The sequence below is a fragment of the Sipha flava genome, unplaced genomic scaffold, assembly GCF_003268045.1.
Source record: "Sipha flava isolate LNK unplaced genomic scaffold, YSA_version1 197_pilon_pilon, whole genome shotgun sequence".
Lineage (NCBI taxonomy): Eukaryota > Metazoa > Arthropoda > Insecta > Hemiptera > Aphididae > Sipha > Sipha flava.
Genome location: NW_020272774.1, coordinates 1,616,926 through 1,641,553, shown reverse-complemented (window position 1 = coordinate 1,641,553; position 24,628 = coordinate 1,616,926). Strand labels below are relative to the sequence as shown.

Sequence of the window (24,628 nt, the reverse complement as noted above, 5' to 3'; positions counted from 1 at the left end):
GTATGAGCTGTTATAAATTTCGTGAAGATCAATAAAAATTCGAGAACAAAACGGTTATTGATTATCGTAATATGTTAAACTGCTTTTTCATCGCAAAATAACTTGTAATCATTTTTAGAACAGAATAACTCGTATGGTAACAACTGCAGCCCTCGCGTCTTTTATCGGTATGACGTGTATGCGCATGTTCGGAAAGTTTTGAATTTCTTAGTGAATAAGTTGGATTTTCACAACTTTCAGAATTCAATTATTCTCAATGGAAAATCGCCAGTTTGCCTTGGAAAACTATTCGCAGAACATAGGTTGAGTGTAATATTATTAAATAACTGTCAACGTTCCGGCTGACGATGAAAACATCGTTCGCCATAAATAAAACATAATGTGTAGTTCAACTGGCCATGTTTCATGGTAGGTAAACGTATTCATAATTTGTCCCTACTAGTGCGGATTATTTTATTTTTATACTCGGTATTCTGGCGGCATGAAAATCCATTCACTTCTCCTGGGACATGTGGGGCTGATAACAATTTTATAATGGTCGTAAGGTTCAAGATAATTTTTTGAGCGATAGTAGTTTTTTTTTTTTTGAAAAATCATTTAAAATTTACAGTATTCTCGCACTCCGCCCGACAAGATAAATAACGTTGTAATAATGGTTATTCATCAAAAAATTAATAATCGTCCTGTTCAGAATTTGTTCACGGGAATAATTATTGCACGAATACCTCAAAAAAACTGTCATCGAACGCCAAAAAATATAGTGGAAATATCATGAATAGATAGTTTACACATAATATTTATACATTTGGATTTGCTCGGAAGATATTTTCCTACTTAAGACTAAAACAATTTCTGTTTCGGAAACTAAAAATGTTAGGTTGAAATAGCGCACAATTACCGTACAATATAAAGAAATTTATTTACGCTACTTAAATTTCCACGTGGAATATACCTACCGATTATACAATCGGTAATTATTAAAATCAGCATAATAAATAAAACAAAATATTTCCCAAGTAACAAAAAAGTAATTTGTGCATCCAGCCTAAAACTTTTTTGAAACTAAAAAATGAGATTTGAAAATGTCCATTTTTGTTGTATACCTAGAGCATTATAGAAACCACTATGTGAAATTTCGCGTTCATGCATTTTGTTGTTTTTGATATGAAACAGTCAGTGAGTGAGCGGTATTTGTATTTTGGTTATAAATGGATTTAAGGAGATCGTTGTGCTAAACGCATAGTTATGATGAAACGTTCCCACAACCGTCGCCGTCTACCAGTCCTTTCTCTGATCAAATGCGTAATATACCCGTTCAACCCGTAAACAAAGCTGTAATTATACAAGACTGCGTGAACAGTGCTTGTTGTACAGAATGGAAATAAACGGGCGGGTACGGACGGTAACATTTCAAACATCAAAGCATCATCCAAGTAGTTCTAGTCAATTCTTCCTGGCCATGTAACTGCTGCAGCGTTACCTCTCGGTACGTATTATATATACACTTGAACATAGCACGTGAACATTCACAATAACCTCAAAATGCCTAATCTTAATCACCAGCTGTCACCGACAAACTGTAACCACGCACCACCAACCGAAAATTCGCCCAGAAATTCGTATTATCACTCCTAAGCGGTGTAATAAATCACAAATCAACGCTAAAGGTTCCCCAAAATCCAACCCGTTGACTACATAGAACGTGAGTGGCGTACACGTCAGTTGTTCATATCTGAATGAACGTCGGGTTAACACTACATTTCACCGAAAAAAAAAAGAAAAGCGAATGCACGCGTGGCCGTAGAAACTATTAATTATACGGAGTTTCCGAACATTAGAGAGGAATATTATTATAAACAAGAAAACTTGATAAACGGGACTGGGGAAATAATATTAGCCACCTAATCACATCTTGCTTACAATTGCAACAAAATACGTCCACGCACATTTTTTGGCTCCTTATCGTAATAGAGTAAGACCTCCTTATAACGGAATTCATATAAATTGGAAATCTCCTTATAATGGAAAATAGTCACTACAGTTATGTATCAAATACATACATGAGAAAATAAATATTGCCGATTACAAAATGCTACTAGTTATGTAATACATTCACTTACGTAAACTTTCATATAAAAGTCTCACTGTAAGTCGAGAATACAAGATCTTATAATAAGGTAATTTTGTACTTAAAAAAAAATACTAAAATGTTTAACAAATATTTCGAGCACTTAGTTATTGGAATTAAAAATAGAAACTTGAGAATATGCCGCCCTTAAGTATCAAAAGCCAATAGTATCACTAATTTAATTGTCTGTGATTCTATCTTTTATGTACGTTAAAATTATAATTAATATGTATACAGTATATACTATACACCAAAATATAATTTTGTTTGATAAATTAAATATTGATATACATTCAATTTAATTTATTTTTAAACATGTTATTTTCTCTGTTTCGCTATAACAAAAAAATCAGTCGATTTCGAGTGATTCCGTTAAACGTGCGATTTTAACCGTCAGAACGTTTATGAAGGGTTTAAAGGAAGATGAATGATAGTCCATTAGTCCATTTTTTTTATCCAAATATTTAATTGTTGCTTAGTTCATTAAAATCATTAATCGCTTATATAAAAACATTTTTTAATTATATAAACCCTTAAAGCATGTGTTTTTTTTTCCAAATGTTCGACGGGTAAAAAATTGAAAACGTTGCTTTCGCACGATCGAAAAAATGCTACGAACGGACTATTATCCTTTTACCCGTGTAGCATCGACATTGTTTACCGATAATCTGTGGAAAATCGGAGCCCTGCAAGACGATTATGGTAAAATGATTATTTTTATTCTGTATAATTCTCGCCGTATTGGATGCTCACGTGTACCGGCAAATCGGGGGCGTACGTGATTCGAAGGCTGCTAATATACTGTAACGGCACAACTTACCGCCACGCTTTTATCACAATAATTATATTAATACAACGATGTTCCGAAACATGGTAAAAAAATAAATAATCGTTCTCGAGCCACGTGAGGTGTTTCTTTTTCAAACGGAAACGTCGGTCGGAGAAAAACCGAAACGGATAGCTTAATACAGTACGGCAAATCACGCCGCGATGGACGTCCGACCAATTTTAGTAGTCATATCGAATCAAATCTGAGATATTCCGCGGTCGCAGACGTGCATTGTATCGCTGTCGAGCCCACACGCATGGTTTCGTGGTTAACGTGACGTCGGATTCTGGAGAGGTGCGTCCGTGAAAAGGACTCTGCGGTGCGTTTGCCAATCGCTGAGAATATTTGTGTAGTAAAAAAAAAAAAAAAAAAAAAATGTAAAAAAAAAACAAAATAAGAAGAGAAAACATGATATACGGGCGTAATAAGAAAAAAATCGCTTGGCAACTGGCCCTGCTGTGACTGACCGGCCGCGAAGACTTGCCAGCCTTCTGCATGAGTTCGTGCGTCTCTTATTATTATTATTTTTATTTTTTTTTTCCCATCGTTCTTAAACGACCTACTTTAGATTTCCGGACACGTTTATCGAAAACGACCCGAGTACGTGTGCAGTCGCCCGACCGATATTTACTCCCGACAAGGCTTTCGAAAAATCGTTGCGCGCCTAGTGTGAAGGTAATGAAAACGCGCTCGATTGCGATCCGTGAGACGGTAAAAAAACAAGTGTAGACCGACCTTCGATATATCGCTATCATCGTACTGGCTCGCTTGCGTTCGAAAACGGTTGGTCGCTGTGACTGTGACCCGATCAACATATTGCCGTGTTCCGTTCGTGCATCTACTCGTACAGACTCGCCTATTTTAATGCGGATATGAATTCACGTATTCCACGTAGTTTTTTACTACAGTTTGTTTATTTTTATATTTATTTTTTTTCGTATTTTCGGTAAGATTCACAGAGATAAAAACGATTATGCGATCGAGTTAACGGCAAGAGAGTGGGCGTAGAATTTAAACGTTTTTTCTTAATCTCAAGCTTCACTAAATTCTTTCTTGATATTGTGCACGTAATGCTTATTGCACGTTTTTAACATCCCCGAATAATCGCGCTCACAGTTGTGCTCGTACGCGTGGACGTGAGAAAAAAAATAACGATATTCGGTAGTCAACAAACAACCCTTCACCATCACGAACCCAAGGTATATGCGCGCTAAACGGAAATAATGAGGTTCAAGGGTGGCGGCAGATGTCGAGACGTGCTGAAAAAATTTGTAATTTAGCTCGTGTGCCATGGGTTATCCTTACATACACACATACACATGCCTTTCAACAGAGGTTATTCAATCCTTTATTTCTGTTGACTCTGTCCCGTTCCTTTTTCGTGTAGAATGAACCGATTTGCATGCGCCCGAAATATTCTTCTCGTTCTTTCCAACCTTTCCGAAAATGGTGACACAGACACACGTACATAAACACACATGTGCACACTCGCACACATACGCATATAAACTACCTGTATTGGACAAAAACGACCACGTTTTCTCAGAGACTGTGCTACATAGAGAAGCGGGTGGTCTGCTACGGACAAGTTCAACGTCATAATCCGCTCTCTTCCGGTACGAATCGCGTTGTTATGACGGTGTAGGTACACTACATTCTCATTTACTTCACGAAAAAGAGTGGAAATAACATAAAATAAAATAAACATAAAACCGGAAGTTAAATACGTGATCACAATACGCAAGAGGCAAGTAAAAAAAAAAAAAAAAAACCAACGATGTTGGTTTGAGTGTCACCCGGTTAGAAATAAGTGAAGATGCTCGTTCGACTTCTAAACACAGTTAGATCTTACTAGATTTTAACGTGTCAATTAAGACGTCATAGATGATTCGTCATCACCGTTATTTTGAGAAATTTGAACAAAAAATAAAAAGTAAAATCCATTGCTATGCGCCGGTGACTATTTTTAAGGAATATTGTCCTGTCAGAATGATTTCCGTTCCGTGATTAGTGATACCGATAAAACTGTTGGTCATATGATGACGATCATTATTATAATCATAACTATAAATTTTTTTTTTTTTTCAAACGCACTATCGTGATTATGCCATGGCAATCGAATAGTATTTAAATATGTATACAGTTTGATTGTACGTAATTTGATTTTAGATTGTTCGAAGATTGAGTGAAACGATATTGAGCTTACATGACTTTAAAACACAACATTGAAATGCTATTAGTCTACAACCTAGGAATTACAGTTTCAATACGGAAATATTTAACTAGAACTCACATATTAATCAGCAGTACAAGGTTTGGAAAATGTAAATGCGACAACTATCTATGGAATTCTTTGATGGAAAATAAAACAACGTATATTGATTTTTAAACAAATTTATATTATGAACTTATAGTTTCGGAGTTAGTCTATTTTTTTTTTTTTTTTAGACGTGCCGCTTTGATAATGTTATCCAAATGAAAAAAGACTTTTTCTTCCAACTTTTGATTTTTTTTTTGCTTACATTAAATCATTAAATGTAGCATTTCAACTATATAATTTTATGGGTCAAAAGTAGTTTTAGTCATAATAAATATGTGAATCATACAAGTGCATTTTTAGCTTTGAGGGACATTTCAAACATTTAAGATAATAATCTTGAAATAATGTATTACTTGTAAAATATAAAACAAATATTCAAATTTACGTAAATTACATAATTTTTCATTTTTATAAATTTAAAAATAATAAAACAGCTATATCTCTTAATATCAATATATATATATAATACTTTAATAATGATAACAAAACAAATGTTTAACTTCTTAGGTACCTTCCTAATAACTTTGCACTTGAAAATAGAGTATAACAATAAACAGTAACATTTTATAAACTTGAATAATATATTATAATAATAGAATAATAACAAAATTATGTAGTATTTTGATCAAAGAGTTGTCTATATTTCGATTTTGATCAGACATTCAAAATCTAGATCATTGAATTTGACATGGATAAAACTTTCTATGATATCAGAAGATTTATTCAACCACTGAGTAACAATGGAAATACCAATTTTTACACTTATTACTACTTATCATTATATACTTATAATTTGTATATTATATTTATTTTATGAAAATAAAATCTTACAACATTGTTTAGATATATACCAAATTATACAATACTTGTACCTATTTGTGTCAATAAATGTATTGATAAAGATCAGCTGATTTATTACAAATATCAAAAATATTAATTTTTGAATTTATTTTAAGGAAAATTAAATATATAAGGAGTAAATATAATGTGTTAAAAGTAATTAGAACCAAACTTTAAGAACTACTAAAAATGTCAAACATTTGAATGCTGAGTTGATCGTTTTAATCGACTAATAACAAAGAAACTGATATTTAAACGATATCTGATAAGCTATGAGTATTTGATTCCTGAAGTCGAAAAAATCGACATAGCTATGTGGAATAAAATGATCTCTCATAGCAGTCAACGTAATTGATTTAAAATCTAAAGTATTAATGGTTATTAATACAATTTAAACAATAATCTATATCATAATTTACAACCATTATTGTTGTCAAACTTTTATGCAAATTGCAACTCTGTACTCAACTACATATTCTATACGAATCAAAGTACGTAGTATTGAACTGAATTAATGATTGAAGTGTACGTTTTAAAACGTATAGTTACGTATTGTATTTCTACATGAATTATTCATTTTAGCGTGACCATTTTATATCGGTCCACGAGAATGTTCCTTGAGATCAATAATACCAGTGTTACTACGTGATGGTTTATATGTCAACACGTACTGAACGCTAAAACATGACATCTGTACTCGTGTACCAAGCACTTTGGCTAAGTCTAAACGATTTTTGAATCATTCGTGAGCAGTAGGTATAAAATGTATCGTTTAATCTAAAATCAATCAATAATGGAATATTATCGATACCGTGTTGCACTTTAATTTAAAATGACACTATTCCTCCGCAGTATTGGTTGCCTTCATGTTATCCCACACAGAAAATGGAATATCTTAATATTTTAATCACATTTAGTGTTCATGTTCTTTTAAATATTATACATAGACATAATCAATACGACATATTTCAAACACGTACAAATTGTATATCATTATATGATAATAATATATAATATTAATATATTATATAAATATTGTACGTTTGTGGTTTTTACTTGATTACTTCTTTAGCAAAGTAAATTTTTTACAAAATCGAAGTTCATGTGCCCTATAAAAATTTGTCCTCTTTCTAGAAAAAAAAAAAAAAAAATTGAAATATCTGCGAAGATATGTTAAGTGTGGGTAGTGGGTTCGATAATTGTATTAATGGACGAATATAATAATTTATTATTATAATAATTATATTATATTATTGTCCCGCTATAAATAACTTTTCGATAACGATGTGTCAATGTGCATACTTGGCCGGGCGCGGGTGGCGGTACCGATGTCTCACCGCAGTACCTCACTCGCACTAATAATCATTTACGACTAACACAAACTAGATACCGGTTTGCGGTGACAAGACAATAAGTATACAAATTGCCAAAATATTATTCCTTATTATTCTATTTTACTGTTTTAGCACAATAATTGTTTATTAATTTTATTCCGTGGTAAAGATGGTAAAGTACAAAAACGTAGTGTGTTAAATTGGCTTTCTTATTAAGCATTGGTCACACTGATACTTGCCTCACTGCATAAAGTAATGGCAGTTACTGCGTAATTTATTGTTTTTCGATTTGGACAGCCACGCATATGCCCAATACCATATTGTTTATAGTTAATTTTAAAATAAATAAATTTGTGGCGTTTAAACATTTTCTTAATTTGTGCATTTGCCATTTGTGTTTTTTGAGTAATTATTGTGACTGCAGCTGCAGTCTCCACTAGTGGAGACGTAAAGTACTGAAAACGAGTTGTTGGGCGAGTAAAATCGTAAGTATTATATACTTTGTTTTATCTATATATTTTATAATATTATAAACTCAATCCCAAATGTGAAGGTAGATAACTATAAATAAATTGAATGTCGCAAACTCGCCAATATCAAAAAAATCCACTTTGCCGTATTTCCCTATATTAATACCGGGATCCTACACTCGTGGTCAATAATAAGTGTGTATTATACGTACTGTAATAATATATACACGTACTTGTGTACGAAAAAAAAAGACAAGTTAAAAGGAATCCATATATATTATGGATATAACTTAGTATTTTTTATTAATTTTAAATAAATAAATTTAATAAATATTTGTATCTCAGACAAAATTTTGATGAGTAACAATCTGTCAAGTCATGATGTACAAAAAAAATTCATATTTAAGAAGTGATTCAAATGTAAACAGAAATATTTTCACTTATAATTCATTACATTATTCTTCTGAGAAAAAAATCTTTGAAAAGTACGTATACTATATCAAGCAATTAGTTCAATACATAACAGTAATGTAATTATACTTATAAAATTCAAATAATGCTTTCTAGTTGGTTTAAAGTGTAAAATGGGTGACCATGTTTTTTTAAAATCATTATATTTGACGTATTATTTTTGTATTTAAGGCTATCATATATTTATATTATACTATTTATTATTTTTATAGAAAAAAATCTATCTGTGCCTTTTGAAAAACACATTTCTTCATGTTTAGCAGAAATAAAGTATGAGATTAAAAGTCATACTTATAAAATTGATTACTTAAAAGAGAAAATAGATTTGATTGAAGAAAATCTCAAATGTTTTAAATCATATAATAGAAATATTGGTACAAATAGTAATGATGATATGATGAGATGCTTACCGATGATATTATGTTTGATTCATTAATTTGTTTATGGCCTCTTAAGAATGATGACGATTTAAACGAGTTTGAAAATATATCAAAGGATACAACTAAGAAAAGACAATGTATGAGTAATATATACACAATTATCAAAAAAAAAAACATTTATTTCATGTATATATATTTTTTTTATAGGAAATGATATTATCGAGAGCGGTTTCAAAGAAGATACCTATAACCATAAGAGTTATGATGCAGTGAATGTTTACAGACAACTTTTTGTTAATTTTTTTTTTTTTTATTGGCTTCAAAGGGAAAAAAAAATTTCAAAGTTACACAGTTGTTCTTTAATTTTTGGTAAACATATTAATTTACAAAATTTAAATGTTTAAATATTTTAATTCTTTTTATGTTTTAGATTCTATAAGAAGAGTGAAAAAGTTTGAAAATGTGCCAGATTGTGATATTTCCAATCCAATAAAATCATGGTTAGCTCCATCGAATAACCGCTTAATTAAATAAAAAAAAAAAAAAAAATGATTCTACTCATGTATTTACAAATCATTAAAAAAATGATTATTTTTTATCATACATTTTTCATACAAAACTGCTTATCATTTTTTTTTTTATTATTATTATTATTACATTTAAGAAGTAAGGTGTAGTCATATATGATGTATATGATATATGATACAACTTTTTGACTTAGCTATCAAGAGTTTTTTATTTTGTTATGTTGATATATTTTTATACACCAGTATGCTATTATTACTTATTTTAATATTTTTTATTTCTAAATTGAAGATCAAGTTTTTATTTTATACTCATTGTTTTTGATTCTACAAGTATTAATCATAATATTTTACTATAAAAATACATTATCACATTATATTTACTATACATAAAAAGTTAAATTAAAAAATATATTTTTTATTGGATTAAATAAATAAATTAACACTATTTTAGAATGTACTTGTTTTATATTATATTATGGCCTTTTAATTGTAGTTGCTTTCTTATCCATATGGTCTTTATAATATTGAGTTTATACTTTATTATATTATTGATAAACGACAACCATATTTTATATTATTATATATATATATATATATTATTCTGGCATTGCTACAATAAGTAAGATTAATTATTATAAATAAATATAAAATACATTTCTATATATAGGTATGCAAAAAATTAATAATTAAATTAAAAATAAATATTATCTAGAGATTACTACTAAAATACTACTGATAGAATAATCCATTTACAAGTTAACAAAAATACTACTGTATTATATTGTTTATTAAATTGTTTTTTAATGTTTCAAATCATTTAGAACCAACAATAAATGTGGCTATTAATATTTTATGCACTTTGAAAAACATCATATAATCATTTACTGGAAATATGTAATAATTAATATGTTGAAAATATATGTAAATCATATAGTAAACATATTGATATTTTTGACAAAACATATTCAGAACACGAATATACAACTTAACCTAAAAAGACATTTTTTCATAATATTTTAGACACTATAATATGTTTCTCTAACATATTGTTGAAATATGTTAACAATGTTTTATTGCTGTGTGGGATTTTACACCATCACAATGTTGTTCTGGGTGGCTCCGAAAAGGGCCGTTTTCGTCTGAGGGCGGGCTCCGTTACAACTCGACCGAACATATTGTACATACAACATTGGAAAAATTGTGGGTAATATGTTGTTGAGTTTAATTAAATTGCGTTTGAAGTTTTCACTTTTATTCGTCGGCTCACTCAAACGACTGTTTTGTGAAACTTTCGACGTAAGTGCGTAAGTTATGATGTACGGCTATGCTTTCATATGATTAAGGTAATACCTTATTCGCGCCGGATTAATGAAATTCCGATAATACTGTCTTGCACACATCAGTGTTCAAGAAAGTTCTAGACCGATCCAATACTATATTATATATAGTATATCCAATATTAGTTCGCGTCCACATAATTGACCAAAGTTCAATTTAATTACGTATTACATATGGTTACAACCATATCACTATTAGCATGCACGGAATATTTTATTATCTTTTTTTTATTGGAATATACATAAAAAAAACACGGTACGCATACGAGTATTTCGTGTGTAATGGTCAGCATAAAAGTTTTTTTATACTGGCCATTTAATGATCGATCTCAAGCGTGGTCTTCGAAGGATTTAATTGAACATTAATATTTATGTTCTTTTATTATCATTTCGGATTTTTCGATAAACGTACAATTTTATATTTTTAATACCGATTGACAGTATACAACGCTCACAATTATTGGACTTTTGCCATGAACTCGCGGAAATGATAAAACCCATCTGGTTATATGGCATAATAATTTGAGAGCCGGTCAAATCATTTACAGCCCTCCCTTTCAATGCTTCCAAAATAGTACATTGTTGACTACATAAATATGTTCGAATTGAATATTTCACCAAATTCGTTTAAATTCGCATCATAACAGATTTCTTGAAAAACTCAAATCAATTACAATTACTGTTATTCAAAATTCGGCAACAATCTATATGCACGATAATTTCACTCGCATGTTTAAACAAGTTTAATCGGAATCCTGATTTACTTTTACGGTAAATTGGTTTTAAAAAAAATTACCACTGACCACTGGATGACCTCCTCAAAATGCTTTTAATGTTCACTTGTAATGTACTCAATAACACACTCACACACATAATGATATAATTTATTCAATATAAATAAATTATAAAATATTCATCTGTAATATTGTTGTACAGTATGATGTGCAAATATTTATGATCCATTTGAAAAAAAATTCATTATTGTGTACTCAATAACATTGTTTTGTTATATTTTTACGGGTTACTTTATTATTTAATTTATTTACAGCTTATAATAATTTGAACTTAATGTAATAAATAATATAGTTAATATTTTTATGGACTATATAATACTAAATATAATCATCAGATCACAAAATACTATAAGATGGTTTTATATTTTTAATAAAAAAGATCATCGTGTATTTAATTTCTCACAATTTTCCAACATTTTTGTAAATAACTTAATTCAAACACGCGTAATAGAAACTTCAACTCGATAGGTGAAAAATGTTATTATTCGTTTTTGCATGCTTACTGATGATATTCACGGTTTCACCTATTTTACATTTTTAATAACTTATAAAATTCCACTTCTTCGATATCATTTTTCGTAAGTTCATATTGCTTTCGTATTTCGCGTTGCAGCAGGTCTCTTGATACCTTCTTCCAATTTATATTCAAAGTTTGTTCTTTATTTTAAACGTTGAAAAATCTCATATTGTCTGACTGTGATATTTGAAAGTAACCATAATGTATTTCTACAGAATTGATTTAAATAACCGTTGCGTAATGTGATCGAAGAATCGGAGATTGGAATAGTGTCACGTTATTCCGTTTGAACAGACTCAAAAATTCCATTTAAAATTTTAATGGTTCAAAATGACAGTTTGAATTGTATTGATAACCGTATTTTCAAACATTTCTTTTTGCGTTTACATGTACACAACATATGATGTTTAACCCCTTTGAACCGAATGAGATTTATTTTTAATTTCTATGTCAATACATCTAATGCAAAATTAGTGTGCTCTTGAATCATGATTCCTGCGTACTAAGATAAAAATAAAAATAAATAAAATGTAAATAATGACGTTGGAGCCATTTGTAATTCAGATAATTTCAATGATTTTATCCATTATTTATACATGTAATAATATTATGTTATTCGAATTTTATGGGTTCCGTTATAATATCATTTTTTGAACGATCAATAAAATTCAACGCTACTGGGCAAATATTCTGAAAAAAATTACATTCTAAATCCATGTCGTTGGTACCTATGAAATGCATATTGGTATTGTGCGGAAAATCGAGCAGTTCTCAAAACCAAAACAATATACAACGTTTATATGATTGCATTGCGACCAAACGAAATAATCAGAAATTCAAATTTACAAAATATTTTACGAAGAGCAACATTTGCGTTTAAAATGTTTACTTTGTTACATATATCACGATGTTGTTATATGATATACATCGCATAATGTTATAATTATAACAGTAATTATTAAACGCTGTCAGTAAATATAATTACATGATATTTGATTTTACGGCGAATATGTACACATCGATTGGCACATGATTTTAAATCGCGAAGAAGCAATGAAATCTAAAGTTATGATGAGGTATGATGAGGATTTTAAGCGAACTAAATAACATTTAACTAGTACTCCGGTTTGCATTGAATCACCCAAATTTTCAATACGAAACGAATGGTGGACCAAAATACTATTTTCAACGTTCGCGTAATGCATAAACCACATTCTGCATTTGGGAACGTTCCCACCATATGATAAATCCGGTCGTCGTGTTATTGCTAACATTTCATCCGAGGAATTTGCATTATTAAAATATACTTGATCTCGATAAAATAGCGAAAACAACGCTCTTGCGTCATTAACAATCACGATACGATCGGCGCACAATGACGGTATTAGTTAAATTCATTTGTCATATGCGTTTGTCAGGGACAAAACCAGGAAACTATTTCTTTAAACATCAATGCATTACATATATATATACCGTTTAGCTCGGTAGAGATTTAACGTAATCTCTGTTTTCTAACAAAACATTACTTGACGAGAAATCCGGAAGACATTTTTTATTTATTCGGCGAATATAATTTTACGCACATATTGTTGGTGTTGAAGGTGAATAAAAATTGTAAAATATTTATTAAATAATAAATATCAGTCTTTTATTCAATATAAATAACTAATTTTAACAATAATAAAGATTTCGTGACAGACAGACGTTGTTTCTCTCTCAACCGTTGTAGGCGAGCTAATTTCGTCCACCGAGGCGACGCCTCGCGCCGCCGGCGGCGGCCAGACCGGTTCGGTCGCGTACTCGCGGACGTCAATCGGGACGCCGTGGTCGTTGTAATAACGACCACGATAATTTTTACAATGATTTCTTGTTTTCCATTTAATAAGTTTAAATATTCAAAAAAAAAAAAAAAACGCATGATGTAAGCATATTTGCATTATTTCTCTTGGCGATAAAGTGTCGTTCGTTTTCAACATTATATTTGAACTATTTATATTCGCATTACAAGTGTGCAAGTGCCATCAACAGTTTTGATGCGTTTTAACGCAAGAAAGCACAGGGAGATGAATAGTAAAATGTCTCCAATAATTTTGCAAATACCCTTAACATGATTCAGTCGTAGTTGGATTGAACAACTAAAATATTTTCAATGTGTTTCATAAAAATGAAAAAAAATGTTTAATACCAAAATTAATACCGATAATTGTTAACAAATCGAACTAATCATTAAATTGAAAACAAGATTTTTTGTCGACTTATAATCATCCTTATTAAGTATACAATTTCATATTTTTATCGTCGTTAATTAATTTACGTTAGTTTACACTTTAAATTGTTACTGAATATTACTAAAATTCAAAGGATAAAATATATATAATAAATAAAATAAAAAATATTCCTAATCGCATTAAAAGTTTTACTTTAAATCACAAAGAATTTACTTTGTAGAGCCCTAATAGAACAACTTCGTAGCGTAAAACATCAAAAACGAAAAAAAACATTAACCAAAACTACCTTTGCTTTGTTTTTTGCCTTTTTTTTTGTATCCTCGATGTTAAGGACACAATTTCCGCTGTCTTAATATTCAATATTTATTATTGGTCCTCATTGGAAAAAAATCCGAGAAAACATTGCTAAATGGATTCAAAAGATTCATTATCGTCAGATTTTCAGTACCCAAAAGAATATTGTTAACTCTATTTCCCTTTCAATTCTTCAATGTATGTGTACAAGTCTCGAGATCGTTTGCCACGATTCGTCATTGAAACATGATGTAGTGTTACGATCGCACATAGTCGATATCCATGAAACACGATAAATTCTTCTTTTTTTTTTCTTCCTACTCGCGTTCAGTACTGGGCAATAAATCAGTCATAAATGCTAGTTAAAATATATGTACCAAATAACATATTAAAATCGTTATCAGTCAGTAAATAAATGTCATTGAAGATAATACACAACGGAAATTGACTGATATGATTAATTTGTTAAAAATAATAATAACATACGAGTATACACACATAACTATTATGATGTAGTGATATTTTAATTGTTGATATACACCAACTTATTGTTAAATATGTCAGTACATTCGTTGGACACAGCCACTGCAACAGTTTTCATTCGACTTAATTAAAACAGATCGAATAATAAATGTATGAACGTGATACCTATTAGCGTATACCGAGTGAAATGATTCATGGATCGATGAAAATACGGGAAAAAATATCCGTGTGCATACAAAGGATATCGTTGAAATTTCGTATGACATATCCGATAATCGGATGGGACTAATAAAGTACATTTCGTATAACAATTAATTAATATGCATGAAATTTATTCAATTTAAAAATGGTACACTATATTCGTATGCGAAATTTTATCTATGTACTGTTTTCATAATTATATAAAATTATTTCTGTGTATATGAACTTATTCATTACCGAAAAAAAAAAAAAATGAAAATGTAAAAAAAATGATAAGGCTTTAAAGTAACAAACATAACATTAATGGAATAAAAATTAGTTACTTTAATTTGCGTAAGACCGACGCGTAATCACTTCGTATACCGAGGCATTTTATAATTCAACCAGGCTGGGGAACAATGAATTACCTCGGTAGAAGAAAATGTATTACCTTCATTGCTGTCAAAGAATTTTTATTGCTGATATTTTTTTTTTTTTTTTTAATTCATCTGGTTCATTTTTTTTTCGTAACCTTATTAAGTCTGGTATTGTATTCTAATGACCTGGTGGAATTTCGATATCGGTAACATAGGTCACATTGCACATGATCGACTAGTTGCGTTCCACAATTATTCTAATTTTACGATAAGAAAAAGTCATCGATCATTGATGGTAATATCTAGAATAGTAGTTTAAAAGTGTCATAGCTATGGAAGTGTGTTGACCAAAAAAAACTAAATAAAAATGCTCGTAAAGATTACATGACTTTATAGACTTTATTTGGATCCTAAGTGTTACCCATGGTATTGTTTTTTCAAAATCATCTTACCAGTTACTAGACGTTTGATTAAAATTATCAAAATTATTTATTAAAAATATAAAAATTGCTTGTAGTTATAATAATATATAAAATAATAAATATTTGTACAAGGGTTTTTGTGGTGATGAACCTACTGTTATGTGTCAAGTTTATATACGTTTTTAAATTGAATAGGAACCATAATGGTTTTTTTTTTTTATATCAACAATTATAGACAAACTATTATACATTAATATATGCGAACTTACTGTGTAAAGCATCTTTTCGTGTAGTACTAATAAAGTGAAAGTAAATTACAAAAATGTCTGTCTCTCTGGAAAATAAACGTACAGATTTTATTTTTGTAGCATAAATGCATAAAACGGTGATAACGTCAAACTATGCAGAGTCCACGACTTGATTTCCTATCAAATATAAAAACGATAAGGCTGGAGCCCCTTGACTCTAACTGCTTTTAATTGCCTTTCGTTCGATTTTCTGATCCGAGCACTGGGTGCCCGTCATTGACAACGGTCACAAAACATCCTCTGCAGACCCAACGAACCATACCCCCCATCTAGTACCGTATTGCACCATCACGTATTCTAACGCGTTTATCGTTTTCCAGGCATAGTTGTTGCGATCCCGCTCCGACCGTGCTGTCGGGTGCCGGCATATGCCTGATCGTGTTGGGCTACACAATGTTCGGCGCGTTCACGTTCATGACGCTGGAGAACGGCGCCCGGGACAATAGTGTGCAGCAGATCCGCAGCAGCCAGCAGCAGCAGCAGCAACAACAGCAGCAGCAACAGCAACAGCAGCAACAGCAACAACAGCAGCAGCAACAGCAGCAGCAGCAGCAGCAACAGCAGCAACAGCAGCAGCAGCAACAGCAGCAGCAGCAACAGCATCAACAGCACCACCATCGCCAACAGCAGCCACTGCCACCGCAGTATCATCTAGGGCACAACGACAAGCTTAGGGCGCAGACGGTCGAGAAGCTGTGGAAGATTACCGAGGACCTGAACATACTGTATCGGGACAACTGGACCCGGTTGGCCGAGCAGGAGATACTCAAGTTCCAGGACTCGTTGATCCGAAAATACGGTGGACCCAACCAGTCGGAACACAGGCACCGGTGGAACTTCGCGTCGTCCTTCCTATACTCGCTGACGCTCATCACCACCATCGGTAAGCCCGGATCCGGTTTACCGTTTTTACTTAAGCACATCCGTTTACCTATGCCGCTCACGCGTCGGCTGTAACCTATAAGCACCCGTCGTTTACACGTGTCCGTAATCGATTATACTTTTTCCCCCTTCCACGATTGAGCTGCCCTCGTCGAAGTCAACATAACAGCACGACGGCTGAGTTATACGGATCGTTAACATCTGATTATGCAGGACAATAGTGTGTTATGGTTTAGACGATGTGGAGCGCTATGCGTGAATAGATGATTATGTAAAGAATATGACCCGAGGGAATCGAGAGTTCAGGAGTGAACTGCAGGTGTTGATTGTATGGGTAACGGTGTGCGGGCAAATAAGGACAATCCTTCGAGGAAAACAAAGGGAATGCAGTTTCAAAAAAAAAAAAATACAAAAGAGATCGCAGTAGGTCTAAAGCCAAATATTGTGTGCTGACGATCCATGTGAGCATGTCAGTAGAGTGATTTTTTCCAAGCGCGTTTAGAATGAGCTGCAAATCGTTCATATTTTAGGTACGTTATCATCGATGATGTTACACTGGTGCTATGGTTTCGTCCGAAATATATCCCATGGTCGGATTTATATGAGGAGGAAGGAGACATAGTAATCTTCCCTCCACTTTAAAATATATTTACTGTTTTTGATAAAAGGTATCAAATCATAAGATATAATATTAAAAATATAATTTTACTCCTATTATTCTCCTCTTGCCCCTGAAAATAGCTCCAAATTCACTATCTGATATATTTACTACCATCGAATTCAGTTAATGCTTCCGAAAACCTACTCATCAAATGTTTGTGCACACTGCAGTTAGTTTTAGTTTTGTTCTTTTTCACAGAATTATCGTAGGTACACTAACCAAGGTTTGGGGAAAATGATCTTTTCGAAGCCGTGTTTGGCTACTTCCAATCACTGCGCCTATGCCACCACATGCAACTCACATTGAGCTCTCTCTATTCGTATTCCGAAAACACAAGTGCGTAATATTTTCGTATCATCATAATTTCAATACAGCTGGTGGGGTGGCTCTTTATATCTGATTTCGAAGCTACAGCTTACTACGGTTAACGGACGTTCTTAATACTAAAACGTAGAACGCTAACTCGTGGTGAACATACTATGAAACCGCGCATCATCCATGCGTGTTGTGAACTTTGCTTTAGTCGATGTTACGCCAACACATACATACACAAAAGTAACTAACGTCGGCGAAACATTAGGTAGTTGAATTTGTGCCGTTAAATTTTATTTCCCTATTAAATTTACGGTTTATCTCTTAACAAACAAAGAACTTTTTCTTTTCTCATGCCCACGTGATGTCCGCTCATAGATGAAATTACATGTACGTTTACGAAAGTTCAAGAACTTAATTTAAATTTTAAAATAAAATTCTAAATCTTAAAAGCACACAAGATAAAAAAAACACCCATTTTTTTCAACGACTATTACTGACTGAACGAATTTCGTGTCGATTCTGAATAATCGAGAAAATACCTCAGTAAAAAGTATTGATTAGAAAATTAGGACTTAAGTAATATTAAGCTTATTTTGGGATTTATACCCACTGAGTTTGTTCAATCACATTTTTCATAGTATAAAATTCAAGCAACATATCACGGTAGTCCTATATCAAAATAAAAATGTTTAATGTTATTGCAATATTTGCAGATATTTTATTAACTATTTAAACTGAGTAATTTTAATTAATTCGTTACAATTATTATCATAAAAATGTACATATTTTTATTGTTCAAAATGTAGTACTTATTTATGTACATTTTTCAAATTTAAAATGTACTTGCAATTAATAAAAATGCGATATTTGGGATTTAGATCACTTTTTTTTTTCGTTTATTAAAAACCTAAACACATTTTAAAAGTTTTTCATAACGATAAATCCGTAACATTTAATTATGCTCGTATACGTGTAACCTATATTTTTGTACCACTACTACTGCTACTAATACGTAAAAACACTTGTGGCTTTTCGTCTTTAAATGCGTTTTAATTTACTACGGTTTAATTGTATTTGTTTTCTACAGCAGTGTTTTTTTTTTTTATTTCTTTTTCCAAACGGGACTACGCGTGCACGCCAATTATTAATGTTCGTAGATAAGATTTATTGTGTTACTAATTAAAATCGAATCTTGTGGTCCGAGCACACATATACACACATCCCCGAACGCACTCGCAAAGTAAAACTGCAATTAAAACCGAACGACATACAGAATAGGGGTGCGGTGTTAATAAATCGTAGGTGCGCTGTAACACTTAGAGTACCGTGTGGCTGTCAAGTTACTAGTGTAGTTACTCTGTGTTCTGCTTAATAATATATTATGTCGGACTACAGCAGCAACGAGCAGACCACTCGTGGAGCAACGAAACGTTCTACATCAAATAACAATAATTGTCCAGCGTCATCCGATACCCGACCGCGTGTGATTCGCGTGTTACCCAGAGGCGTATTTAGACTTACTTCTAGGGGGGGGACTCAAATTTTTTCTTTAATTCAGGCTCAAAATTTACAAGTAAAAATGTTGGTTATATTTAAACGTAGTGAATCCTTAATATTTTTGGTTTTTTTTTTTATCTAATGTCGTATCCATTAAGAATCGAATTTTGTGTAGTTCTTTTTTAACACCTGTCTGTGTTTTGAAAGTTACGTTTGTGTTTTATTTGATTTTTCACTAAGTATGAACCCGAAAAAAAGCCCAATTCAGTATTCACAGTTATGCGTAATTTGATTTCGTTTTAAAATGGTACACATTATAAAATTTGAAATATATATCTCACATATAATCGATTCCTTAAATATGGATTCAGGGGTGGTGGGTGATCAGGCCTTTAACCACCCTAAAATACGCCCCTGGTTGAACAACTAGCCCTCCGTCCCCGGAAACTCACCGTGACGATCGACACGCGTTTGTGTTGTCGAGATTCGAGGATAATATGGATATGGATAACACGAGTGGAATTGTTAGAACACAGTTTTTGGAGTGCATATTGCCAAAGCGTAGTGGAAAGAAGACAAATGTTATCGACACGCGCGATGGAGATTAAATGGTTATTCAGCGTTCAAGGTTTTTTCAATTTTTTTTCCTTCTTTCATTCACCTAAAACAGTGTGGCCAATGTTTTGCGTTGTTCAACTATTTTAACAATAATAAAATGCACAGTCCCATCCAACGGCATTAGAAATGAAACACTTGGATTTTCTACTAGACATCGAAATGTTATGTTTGTTTTGGGTACGACGGAAATTTGCAATACTTTGATTATAAGTAAAAAAAATTAATTAACATACGATATCTGGGTGCTTTATTCAATTGTAATATGGGCAACGGGGAAACCAAACGCAAGACGTCATATGATTCATAAATGTAATAATCACTGCTAGCTGATCGATCGAATAAAATACCGTGGAAATGGATTTATGGATGAAAAGTAATGCTGAAAAAAAGTATTTTGAGTACAAGAAAGGTATTATATTGTTTTATTTGTTCCGGTTGATCACGATATTAGCCGTTCCCGTCGTTGTCCATAAAATTGTCACTAAAGTTTCTTGTCTTGAGTCTCGGCCTGTACTGTTACACAACAAAATTAAATTAAACAATATAATTCGTAGCCCTGGGTGTTCACATGCGATTTCTTAATATCAACGTGATCGGTGCATCGGACATTATTATATTATAGTTTTGCAACCGTCGCTTTGCCAACTCTTCTTCGTCGGATTTTCTAACCCGTTTTAGTGTCGGATCATTAATTGCATTACCAAGCAAGACGTTGTCGGCTTTAGGCTGTCTTGATCGCGTTTTTGATTACAATCGTATGAGACGTTTTTACGCGTCCCGATTGATATTAGTTCACGCATTCATTGTGACAGCTTTGTAAGAAAATATAACATTCGTCGACGCGATCACTTTGTGCAGTGACGCGATCCGGGAACAATCATTTTGATATCTCACGTGATAAAAATAATATTTTCTTCACAACTTTCAACTGTGATAGCCAATGGTAACAATTACGGATCAAAACCATTTAGGGAATGAAATTCATGGTAGAAGTAGCTTCCCCTCCTCTAAAGATAAGAACATCATCTATTATGTAGCGTTTTTTTTTTTAATTTTCTTTCGTTTTTTTACTTATTTCAATCATTTTTCTATGGCTATAGAAAAAACTTTGAATTCCTTAAACGTTAACTTTGAATCAATTTTTGTTAGCGAAAAAAATAAAAAACGTTACATCACAAAAAATATTTTTCTCTTTAAAAGATAAAGAGATAAAAGAAACAGAAGCGCGTCTACCGCGTATTTGCACTAGACGGTTTTGTGCCACGCAAAACGTATTTTTATGTTAGAATAACTGGAGCACCGCGTGCCACTTTTTAAAACGTAACGCGGTTTCGATAATTTCCGTGGGATGGGTATTTGCCGAGTAAAGAAGTCGTTGGAATCCGGCTTATGTTCATTCATCGTTTAACTGGCGTACGACTTATCCGGCTATACGGCCCCTACTAATCGAAGTCCAATAACGACATGGTACGATCTTACATGTAACCAATACGTGTAATTTTTCTAAAACGTAAACTCTAGGTGAAAATGAAAATCCACCGAGTGTTGCAAACCGAAAGGTTGTGGATGTCGCAGTGATTGCGTACAGTGGCGCGGAACGAATCACCGACAAAATACGAATATCGTCGGTAAAATATCGCAACTAAAATATCCTTTTTAATTTATCAGTTGGTTTCCTTGGAGAATACTACCACAGCATATCTTTATGTATTCTATGTGACTTTTTAAGGTTATAAATAAATTAAAATCAAAAATTAGTCCTTATAGTACTCACTATTGTTTTGCAATAATTATCGGACAATAGCTCATTTATTACGGTATACACTTTTGAAGTACATAAATTCCTTTTTTTTTTTACTCTTTATTAATCTATTATTATGATAATACATATATTCATAATATTTTATGCGTCCAATAAGTCAGAAGGTATAAATCGATCATGCGAAACTAAAAAACAAAACTCTGTTTAAAATGACTTAATGCTGACAAGTAATATTTATTGATACCCAGACAAAATATGGCTGGTAAAATATCGCAAAACCAATATATCGTAAAGAAATAATACTGTCATACATTATTATCGATTCTGTATATTGGATTTAACTAATCGTATTCAGCTTTTACCTTTTTTTTTTGAGAGTTTGAAGATTATGTTCAAGGTATTTCATTGGATATAATATATAATATACATTTTATTAATACTTATATCAATTATATTAAATAACAATATCATATGCATTATAACAATATTATTTTAATATATTATTTATTTATAATTAAATTACTGCTACATTACTGCTATAACTCATGCTGACGATATGTATACTGGCGATATTTATTTCATGTGATATAATGGTTTCGCGATATTTTAATTGCAATATTTTAGTCACGTGATATTTTGCCGGTGATATTTTGTCGGTGACTTATATTTATTTTTCTAAAGTATTAAGAGAAACCAATAATCTTCTGAAAAAATATAATTTGTTATATTTAAATTTATAACAAACAAAAAAAGAAAAGTTAAATGGAAAAAATATATTTTTGTTTAATGTAACATTAACTAACCTTGCAAAGAATATATCCTTATATATTGATATCCTTATAGATGTAAAATGTAGACTCTAATAAATTAAATACATTTCCGTAAAGATGGTATTACTTGATTTTTTATAGAAAATGAAATATTATTAATAATATATTTAGATCATCTTTTATTATTATTTTATACAGTAAATCCAATAATAATGAAAATAATTCTTCATCTTAAGTTTCATGAATAATTTTACTTATTTGTGAGGGTTAAAAATACTAAAAGTCAATAAAATTTGAAAAATTAAATACATGTATAAATAAAATTGTATATCTTAGTGTTCGAAATGTCATGTTGCTCATTTAATCATAATACCTTTGTTAAATTAGAAACGTTGTTAACATTTTCAAGAAATAAAAAGAAAATTAAAGGGTTTATATATTCGAGATGTTAGACATAGTTGTTATAAAGTATGCTAATGTTTATTTTGTATAAGGAATGTACTTAAAAGTGTTTCGAAATTAAATTAGAGACCGCAATAAAGGTGCTGTAATTTGCCGAATGGTGATGAAGTAAGACAATGAAAATAAATTATTCAGAACACAATAATTCGGCAGTTATATACTTTACAACTTCAACACATTTTTTTTTTTTTTACAACAATTTAATTCACGATCAATATTTATTATCATCGGATACTTGAGTATAGGATGATTAGGGTTGTTTGGATTACACGTTATTAATTTACTTAGATAATTTTAATACATATCTCAATTTTTAATTATTTAAATGCTTTCACGTATGTTTGATGTTTTATCAATAAGTTTACTGTACGTTTTAGAAAGTCGTAGAATAAAAGAAAGAAAAAAATCCACGATTTCGAGCTCAAATGCTAATTGATGTTATAGAACATACATTTCAGCGATACTTGAACACTCGGTTAGCACGCGACTGTCACAACACTACGGTTATTAAATCATGTGTGCTATATGTGTACGTAAAAATGTGAATTTCAAGACGATGAACTTCGATGATAATTAGTAACGTGTTTTGAAGACGATTTTATACTTGGCAAAATCTGAGTAAGGCTCCGGGAAAAAAAAATAAAGCCACGCGTTGCTAGCCAAGTATTCCTAGAGATAATATTATTATAATGCGATTTGCAGTTCATAGTCATACACTATTAATTAATTGCCAAGAACTTCAGACGCAGCCGACGGCTTGCATTACGAAACACATTGTTCGTTATTAATAAATCTGAGTAAACACATAACGTTTGAATTCAAACACTCGTAAATCCCGTTGTAGAACGCAGCGAAATGCATTTGGATACAAATTGTTGTTGTTCGCTCTGACAAATTCCTGAAACATATTACAACTTTGAAACATGTCATTTTTTAGACTAGACTACATAATAATTGTCCCGACATATGTTGGTGTCAGTCCATCGCCGAAGGTTAAAAATCGATTTTAAATCGTTGTATACATTTTTGCGGCGCGTAAACGATGTAAATATTATCCTGAACTCGAGATTCCGTAACGGTTTCGTATTTCGCTACAAATAGATACACATACTCAAATACAGAACTGTACGAAATCGTTCGGATTCGAAAAATCAATCGTATGAACACAAAGGTCGATAATAATTATTTCTCCTCTCTTAGACGTGTATAATATCCGAATTATTCGGTTGTACGATAAGAAATTTCGATTTGAATAAAATGCACCGTACCACCATACGTTGAATTTGACGATGTATGTTTCAATTATGATGCTGGAAATACATATTTTTTTTCTCGTTTATTCGTTTGGTAAAAAAAAAAAAAAAACCACAACCGTTACTCGACGTTATGGAAACCTGCACGTATACGTACGTACGCATATAT

The 24,628-nt window shown here is 31.6% G+C and overlaps 1 protein-coding gene and 1 long non-coding RNA gene across 3 annotated transcripts in view; both read left to right on the top strand.

Moving 5' to 3' along the window:
* The window catches only part of LOC112681793, a 161,759-nt gene that overhangs the window by 121,954 nt on the left and 15,177 nt on the right, over positions 1 to 24,628 (top strand). Inside the window, exon 4 of the mRNA XM_025552112.1 lies at positions 16,560 to 17,122. Coding sequence (XP_025407897.1) covers positions 16,560 to 17,122 — 563 coding nt within the window. The remainder of the gene's footprint in view (positions 1 to 16,559; positions 17,123 to 24,628) is intronic.
* On the top strand, positions 7,489 to 9,315 carry LOC112681794. 2 transcript variants are annotated; one of them, XR_003148430.1, is made up of 5 exons: positions 7,489 to 7,936; positions 8,267 to 8,406; positions 8,605 to 8,909; positions 8,980 to 9,141; positions 9,203 to 9,315. It is a non-coding gene; the product is annotated as an uncharacterized LOC112681794 (long non-coding RNA). The 2 variants fall into 2 exon arrangements; XR_003148431.1 differs by lacking the exon at positions 8,267 to 8,406.